This window comes from Austrofundulus limnaeus, unplaced genomic scaffold (assembly GCF_001266775.1).
Source record: "Austrofundulus limnaeus strain Quisiro unplaced genomic scaffold, Austrofundulus_limnaeus-1.0 Scaffold25, whole genome shotgun sequence".
NCBI classification, from domain to species: domain Eukaryota; kingdom Metazoa; phylum Chordata; class Actinopteri; order Cyprinodontiformes; family Rivulidae; genus Austrofundulus; species Austrofundulus limnaeus.
Genome location: NW_013952427.1, coordinates 2,921,259 through 2,930,395, shown reverse-complemented (window position 1 = coordinate 2,930,395; position 9,137 = coordinate 2,921,259). Strand labels below are relative to the sequence as shown.

Genomic DNA, 9,137 nt, shown 5'->3' with positions numbered 1-9,137 from the left:
TAATAATATTTTAATGACCTGTGAAATGTGATACCCTTTGATCTTGTGTTCTTGTTGTCATGGTGTTGACAATTTATAGTAAAACATTGCATCCCTTTTTGATATTCCTTGCATGACTGTCTGCTGCATCTCATTTTTACGACCATCCATTGAGTTCCTGAGTCCAGACTCGATGCATTGGAATGGCACCTGTGTGGCGTGCCATCAGTCACGTCATGTCCAATCCAGTAATACAGATCAATAGTTTGGACATTTTATTAAGCTAGGTTTTGTGGAGTTATAAGTGCTTTTTATCTTACCGGCAGTAAAAAAAAATAAAAATAAAAAATCTTATCAGTTTAGAATATCAGGCAAAATTTTCAAGGGATTTTTTTCCAGGATTTTTGGAAATGTTTGTTTTTATAAATCCTTACATCACCTTTAGTTTTACATCGCATTGTTATTTACACCAAGTAACTTGCAGTTCAGCAATTCACTGAGTCATGGTGAAAAACTATCTAGGAAAGCATTAATAWGATCAAAAAGTAAGGCATAGTAAAAATATATAAATTTGCATTTGGGTGAACCAATATATTGTTTGTTTTTGTTTTTCATGCAATACCTTCGCTGTTTGTTTAAAAGGTTGTACTCTGCAGGATGTGTGGACTGCAGATGGCTCAAACTTCAGTGTAAAAAAAATCACACAAAAAACACTAATTTCCACATAAATAACTATTTTGTGTGAAAGTAACAATCATGTAAAGTTTTAGAAAATATGGTGTGCATGAACAGTAATGTTTTTAATTTGAAGTTGTTTTAAAATAGCTGCTTTGACTCTGCTAAGATTAGCTGTTAGATTTATATTTCAATCAGAACATTTCACAGATTCTTCAAACTAAGATGGCTCTACTGCTGTCTAAAGCAAGTAAGATACTGACTGCTGATAACACCTAAATCCTCCTCTTGAAAAAAATGTTTTTAAGTAGATCAGTCTTTGAGCTGTGCTTAAAAGATCAGTCTAAGAATAATGTCATGAATTGTATGAACTTATTTTCTGTCAGCTGTTTGCCGAGGCCTGTCTGAGGACGCTGTGCGTTGCGGTTCGATCTGTTCCTGAGGCATTATGGGAGCAGTGGAGTGAAACTCTTACTCAGACCGCTGCCATGGCGACATCCGAGCAAGACGTCATGCTGGAGAATCTGTATGATGAGATGGAGAGAGAGATGCTGGTGTGGCCTGCCTCAGTTTGCTAATTACTCATTTTCTATTTAAAAGACTGTTCATCTGTTGTTCTGAAGGAATGATAAGCCTGTAAATAAAACTTCTGGTTAAGAGATTCTGCCTTTCATTTTTCTCCAATTTTTTTTCCTGCAGACTTTTAAGAAAAATAATCCCCACTTTAAGGCGCTTTGTTTAATTTGCTGCATGATTAGCTTCATTCTGAGTTTCATTAAGGCTCATTTGACTTCTTTTACTTGTTTTTCAAGTCATACTTCAGTGAGAAAGTGAAATTAAACACTAAAACATCAATATTATTGCAGCTTCTGGGTGTGACAGCGATAGAGGACCGACTTCAGGAGGGAGTTCCTGAGACTATTGCTCTCCTTAAAGAGGCTGGGATTAAAGTATGGGTGCTGACTGGAGACAAAAAAGGTACTGTTACATGCTGTAATGGGAATGTTAGCAGTTGTGCATGAAATAAGAATTCAAGCTGATTTATTCCTTCTCCTCTGTGCTCTAAGAGACTGCAGTGAATATTGGATACTCTTGCAGACTGCTGGATCCTGAAACCAGACTACTGGACTGGCAGGAGCTGAGGTTTGCAGCATCAAGAAAAGAAAAAAAAAATCTAACGCTCCCATACACACGTTCACTAAACCCCTATTGATCATTGTTTGTTTGTTTGTTTGTTGGCTGCAGACAGATACTCCAGTCCCCAGACCCACAGGTCAGCTTCACCAAAGCTCAGTGCACAGAGCTGTGGGCCGAACACAAAACCATCCCAAGAGCTAAAACCTCTGTGGTTCTCACTGGATCTGAGCTGGTAAACAGCAGTCTGCACACTGAATGGATAACATTTCAACATGGACTTCTGGCTCATATAAGCCTCTTGTGATTCTTTTATAAAAAAAAAACATGTGTGTTGTTTATAGAAGTGTAAAAAAACAAAGTACGAATAGTCACTTTGGTTATTTGTACAGTACTTTACTGGAGTGATTACTTTTTCTTACATTTTCACAAATTACCTGTACTTTCTGGGAAAGTCGTTCTTGTTTCATTCTGGCTTATTATTGTTCCTAAAAATTAAAGCAGCTTTATCACACCTAAATATTGTTGTATTAAAAGTATGAATATATTCTATTCTGACACCCTATTGGCAGAGGTGTAAATGAACTATAGTAAATATATACTTACAGCATATCTTTGGAAATCATAATATCAGGATGATTCAGGTTTTAAAATGTAGCTTAAAAGCAGGAATCTGAAAATGTGCTRAGGTCATTTTGACCAAATTTGACTTTATCCTCAGTTTGATGTGATGGGTCACATATACGGTACAAACCAGATGACCTTTGACCCTTTGGGCAGCATCAATGTCAGAAAGCCTGGTTGGTGTATGGTGTTGATTAAGGCGTTTTGAAGAGATGTTTGCTTCAGTAAAGACAAGATCTGCACAACCAACACATTTTAAAGCGTCTGTGACATGCTTACCTTTAAATACTGGTAACGCTTTCTTTTACGGGACCCTTATTACCATGTCATTACAAGGTAATAAAAATGTAATTAACTGTAATTACTACCTTATTACCATGTAATTACGTGGTAATTAGGGTACAATTGTACTATGTAATGAATTGTCTGCAGTAATGTAGCACTTACCTGGTAATGTATTACAATTCACTATGTAACACCTGAATAAGTAGTAGATAATTTGGACAGTTTTAAAGTTATATTTTACTGCAAATATTTATTTATTTATTATTTTAACCACTAACCTCAAAATTTAGTTGTATTCTTTTGGTTGTAAATATAGTGTTGAGTGACTATTGAATAGTAAGTTGATTGTAGTTACCCAATAAAGGTAGTTTTACTAACAGTAGTTTTTCTTTTGTACCATAATTACCATGTAATTACATAGTAATAAGGTAGTAATTACATTTAATTACTTTTTATTACCTTGTAATTACATGGTAAAAAGGGTACCATAAATAAAGTGTTACCTAAATACTAAAAGTCGAAGAAAACATCTTTATATTTAAGAAACTCATACACAAGTTTTTACCCATTTTGTCATATAACTGGCAGATTTTCTTTTGAACTTGGCCTAGMCAAAGTGAAACAGGAAGTGACATCAAAGAGGAACTCATTAAGAAAGTGAAATCTGATCTTTATTCAAATAATATTATTTGAAATCTGACTCTTCTTCATCTCTCTCTGATAGTTATTAAAAATGATCTAAAGAAACATCAGATTATTCTCCACAGTTTATGTTGTTAGCACTTGTACATTCCCCTTTGACATCACTTCCTGTTACTTCACATGCAAATATCTCAATAACTGTTCATCTCAGCAACGTGATTTTTTTTCTGTAATATGTTATTAGTGTTACCTTTCCAAAAGTGTATTTAGATTTACTATAAAAGTTTGACATCACAGGCACTTTAAGTCAAGTGTCTGGTTGTTTTGTTTTTGTTTTTACCCCAGGCAGAGCTTGACCATAGACCAGACTGGGGGGCCTCCTTCATGAGCCTGGCTGAGCAGTGTGAATCAGTGCTGTGCTGCAGAGTGACTCCCTCACAGAAGGCTGAAATCGTCACACTGGTCAGGAAACATATCAAATCAATCACYATGTCCATCGGCGATGGTGCCAATGACGTCAACATGATCAAGAGTGAGTCAGGTGAAACTAAAAGCTCATTCAAGTCGTTCATTGTTGTGGTCAAATTTCCCCCCTCCTTCTGCTTGACCAAACCAGCGGCTCACGTTGGAGTGGGACTGGCCGGAGTGGAGGGAGGCCAGGCGGTCCAGAACGCAGACTTTGCCGTGTCACAGTTCAGGTTTCTACAGAGGCTGCTGCTAGTCCACGGCCGCTGGTCCTACCGCCGCATTTCCACCTTCCTGTGCTACTTCCTGTTCAAGACGTGTAGCTTTGCTCTGGTGCACGTATGGTTTGGTTTCTTCAATGGCTTCAGTGCTCAGGTTAGGGGGAAAAAACTCTCCATCTGAATGAAATAAAGCCTTAAACATTCTTATTTTTTGATTTTGTTTTCCWCTTACAGTCTCTGTATGAGACATGGTTCATCGCTCTCTACACTGTCATGTACACCGCAGCCCCAGTAATGTGCGTAGCCCTTTTTGAACAGGTCAGTTAATATATAATGTTTTATTAACCAAGTGATCAGACACAAATAAAAAAAAACCTTTATGATGAAAGCTGCTTGTTTGTRAAACAGGACGTGAGTGGAGAAAGCAGTCTGAAGTCACCTGAGCTGTATAAATCCGAACTGAAACCAAAACTCTCCATTTTTATGAAGCTGGTTTTCTATCTCCTGTATGCCGTCTACACATCGCTTGTTCTCTTCTTCATCCCGTTTGGAGTTTTCTACAACACAGCTTCAGACTTMCAGACCATGGCGGTCACTGTCTCCATGGCAGCCACCTTCACAGCCACAATTCAGGTCAGGATCATGATTTTTTTTTAAACAAGTAAAAGGAAATCACAATGACGTGTGCCTTAAAATCAAGAGTAACTAACATGGAAATAATAAGAATGTAGCAGAATTATTGTGACTCAAAAATGCATAACCAGAGGGCTGCTGGTTTGATCCCCCATTCCAGCTGTCTCAGGCGTTGTGTCACCCGCCTTGCCTACTGATGGTGGTCAGAGGGTCTGGTAGCCCCACCTCTGTCAGTGTGCCCCAGGACAGCTGTGACTACAGTGTAGCTGACCATCATCAGTGTGTGAATGGATAAATGACCGTAGCGTGGTGATGCATTCACACCAAACACATTTTGAGCGACAGGTTTACATGCAAAGTCTATGGTGGACGCACGTCGGGAAGTGCTGCGATGTGTTTGACGTGCATTTTGCTCGTCGAACAAGTTGGAAAAATCAGAACTTTTTCAGCTCGACGCGGCACGTCATCCAATCAGAGAGACTCCACTATGTGATGTAGTGACACATTTTTCCGATGATGCCTAAATGATGTCCTGAGACAGGTGCACAGGAGCTCTTTAGCTGAAATTGAGTGCTTGTAGTCGTTGTCCTGACAGGAGATGCGGGCACCGATGCGGGTCAGCGGCTCATCAAACTGGGCTTGGGMCAAAAATAGAGCTGAAAGCGCGACATGCTCTTGCTCTCAGTAAATAAAGCAAAGTCACTTTCTTAGAGGAAGAAAACAACCAAGAGGCTCTCAACGTGCGTCGAGAGCAATTTTGACGAGCGTCTGACCTAAAAGTGCACAAGCGTCCAACCTGAGGCGTTGGGCACGTTTTTGACGCTCAAATCGCGTTCCATGTGAACGCAGCATGAAACGMTTTAGGGTCCCCAGGGGGCTTGATAAAATGCTATATAAGTTCAGTCCATTTACCACTCTAAATTAAACAATGACTAACCAACTAACCCATGCTCCACCATGTTGTGCACTACATTTGTCAAAGCAGTTCTGTTGGCAAATATTTCAAATATATCAGTTGAATTTAATGGAAGAYGTTTAAACAAAACATCTCACTTTCAATCTTCTAAAGGAGGTAATAGTTTAGTTATGCCCCCTTTCCACTAGCGCCTCTATAGCACGGTTTGACTTGGCTCTCCACTAGCAAGGATTTGTGGAACCAAAACCTTTTTCAGAACATACTTCATTGTGGTTCCAAGTGTACCATGCTGGCCTGAAAACGCCACGTCCAAAGACTGTTGTCACTGATTGGTTAGGGGGTGGAGTCACTGGTTGCATCGCAAGAGCTACTCTTACAACAACCCGATCTGCCAATTGCAATAGCAATGCCATCTTCCATTGTTGTGTTGTGTATCTTTTCACAAAAAAACACACACACAAAATCTAAACTTTAAAGACAAGAGGATTTAAATAAGTCACTTTCTTGCTGTGGGGTAACAGTGCTAGGACTTAACATCAGACCCTGGTTTATTTTGTTTTAAAGTTTTTATTATTATTATTTGGTTAATTTGTAACGTTTAGCCAAACTTTTTTCCGATTTTTTCTGCTTTGATCAAAACTCAATCCATCATGGTTTGTTGTGCTCCAAAGACTGCTGTTCTGAAACATTTGAACTTTGTGCTCAGCAAATATCAGTGTTAAATTAAAACTATTGGTGTTGATTTTACACTAAACAATGTTAAATTAACAYTGGTTAGTGTTATGTTTCCTCCTTAAAGGCTCCCAAACTCTGCAACACTTTTCCAGCTGCCCTAMAACTAGACAGAAATTAACATTTTATTAGAGCCCCAAAGCAATGGCTTCAGTCTAGGCAAAGCTGCTCACATTTATTTGGCAACTAATTAGTTTAATCTATAACAGGTGAGTAAATAGACGGAGTCTGAAACGAGCATTTTAGAGAGGCTGAATCTCTCAAAAATAAAGATGGGAAGAGGATTATATTCTGTTGTGAACAAAATATGAGCCTAGAATTTTTTTTTTTACATTTAATGACCCAACATTTTTAGAACTACTCAATTTAAAAACTGCCTCTAATACCTAAAAAATCGATTCCCCCTAATAATATGTTTTACTCATTTTCTTCTGCTGATGGTATTTGTGTTTTTCAGATTATACTTCTGACTAAATATTGGACAAAGTACAATATCGCAGCTGTGATCGTGTCTGTGATAATGTTCTTTATCTGCACCAGAATCACCCACAAYGCACGCCTCTTTGAGAAATCACCCATGGACTATGTTTTTATTGGTACGTTCCTAATCTGTTCAGAGCATTTGATTTCTTTATTCACTTTAATTGTCATCATATGAGTAAAATTTTCMCAAACTGAGACCATTATAAATTAAACCCATAATAAACTGTTTCTCTCTAATCTGATTTCATGGTAAATGTGCAGAGCTTTGATTGCTGTGTTTCTCTCTGACCAGGGGCGTCGGACAATGCCTTCGCTGATCCAGTTGTGTGGCTCACAGCTTTTCTCACCACCTGGACGGCTTTTCTCCCCTCGTTCACTGTCCACGCCCTCAACGTCATTCTGTCTGKTCGTGACAAACACAAGGCAAGTCCTCAGTGTGCATTTTGTGAAACTACAAAGAAAACTATTTATCTGAGAAAARCCTCTGTGACGCTGATTTGCCAAAAAGAATTGAGCAATTTCTTTTACCCTGAATTCAATTTTCTTTTATTTCCTCCATCAAAAGTTTTTAAAAAGATAAAAGATAAATTTCTAATGAACTAAAACACACACACACACACACACACACACACACACACATATATATATATAAATGATTTTTTTACAGTTTTTACCAAATTATTGAATACTTTTTTTTGCTGCTTTCTTCTTCTTTCTGCTATTCCCTCATCAGGGGTCTCCAGAGACATCCTCCACCTCACTCTGTCTTCTGTTTCCTCTGTCCTTCCTCCAACTACCCCCATGTCCTCTCTGCATCCGTTTATCTGCATTTTGTCTTTTTTCTCCCAGCTGTGTCTCTAGCATCTTTCTACCAACTGTCCCTTCTCTGGACATGTCCAAACCAATATACCCACTGTCCCTCCTTAAGACGTGTCTAAACCAATATACCAATTGTGCCTCCTCTGGATGTGTCCAAACAAATAATTAAACCGATTTCCTCATCCACAGTTTATATGACAGATACTTTTAATACTAACATACTTTAAAAAAAAATAACATATTTATTTTTTWATATGTAATAAATGTACTGGTGAGAAGTAATTTATATACCATATTAATCTGTTTATCAAAGAGGTTTTTTTCATGTTTTTGGTGTTATCTTGTTTGCTGTGCTGTAGGTCCACACATCCTTCCCTCAACCTATTGAGTTGAAGTCGAGGTTCAAAAGACAAAMCTCTCTCCGCCGCTCTTCTTACGCCATCTCTCAGGGAACCAGACCTGGACGCCTCATCAGCTCAGCCACTTCCATCCGCAGGAAAGAGCTGTCCCAGGACGAGAAAGCTGTTATAAGTAATAAGCCCAGTGATACAAAATTGTAATKATTAAGCTTTAGGAGCTTTGAAGACATTTGTCACAGACTGGAACAGATGGGAATGTTTGCCTCACTCAAACCAGTTGAGCTGACAAAAATTACAATTATGTCATAAGTTATTTTAGGTCTRATGACCGATTGAGGAGCTTGATTGAGAAAGAAAGTTTGATTCAAGGAAACAGTYTTTAACACGTTCTATGTTTAGGCTGCAAGGCTGCAGAGGGTCCCTGAATAACCACATAATCTTGGTCAGATAAGGAGAATCAGATCACATCGGCCTCAAGCAGAAAAGGAAACCGTGCACAAGTGTATTCATGCAAGAATATCCACTTATGCATGCAGTGTTTTTARAAAATGTATGTTTAATTAAAAAAATAAGCCTTCACGCTAATTGTTCCAAAAACAAAGATTACATTTTGTATATTTGTGTTTAAATGAGACTTATCATACAAGATCCACTTTTTTAGCCATTAATAACATTTTGTACTTGGAGTCTCTAGGAGTGCAGAAAAGTTGGATTTAGTCTCTCCCTCTGCTGCAGAGGTGTAAGTCTGAAGAAATTTATTCTGTTTATTACTGATTTTTAAATGCATTACCAATACTGTTTTATTTCCTAGGAGATCTGTTTCAATAATCTATTTTCATAATTATCTATTTATATGATTAAACTGTGATTTAGTTGAAGCGTAATCAGGTTTGAGTGACATCATGATCAGCGCAAACAGAATGTACTTTCTTGATATGATTAGTTAATACATGTCTTAAGGGATCCCCTATTAGTCGTAACATTAGACTTTATTTGATAAACATATACAGTATTTTAACCGTAAAATAAAGACTGTAAAAATACTGTAGGATGTTTAGTTTTGTAAATTTTTAAAATATATTTATTTTAACATGGACAAAGCAATTTTATTCACACGCAAAGCATTCTGGGTAAATGATGACGTGGATAGGTCCTCCGTGTGAGCGAGCT

At 37.8% G+C, this 9,137-nt stretch overlaps 1 protein-coding gene across 2 annotated transcripts in view; it reads left to right on the top strand.

Annotated features, from left to right (window-relative positions):
* atp8b3 (ATPase phospholipid transporting 8B3) overlaps window positions 1-9,007 on the top strand; it is a gene marked incomplete in the record, with an annotated part of 33,056 nt that extends 24,049 nt beyond the window's left edge. Inside the window, 11 exon segments of one of the 2 annotated variants that reach the window (XM_014004628.1) lie at window positions 1,041-1,208; window positions 1,521-1,632; window positions 1,722-1,797; window positions 1,900-2,023; window positions 3,685-3,871; window positions 3,956-4,179; window positions 4,260-4,343; window positions 4,434-4,658; window positions 6,764-6,902; window positions 7,082-7,212; window positions 7,968-9,007. In XM_014004628.1, coding sequence (XP_013860082.1) covers window positions 1,041-1,208; window positions 1,521-1,632; window positions 1,722-1,797; window positions 1,900-2,023; window positions 3,685-3,871; window positions 3,956-4,179; window positions 4,260-4,343; window positions 4,434-4,658; window positions 6,764-6,902; window positions 7,082-7,212; window positions 7,968-8,168 — 1,671 coding nt within the window. 2 annotated transcript variants of the gene reach the window in all.
* Between the last annotated feature and the right edge of the window lie 130 nt (window positions 9,008-9,137).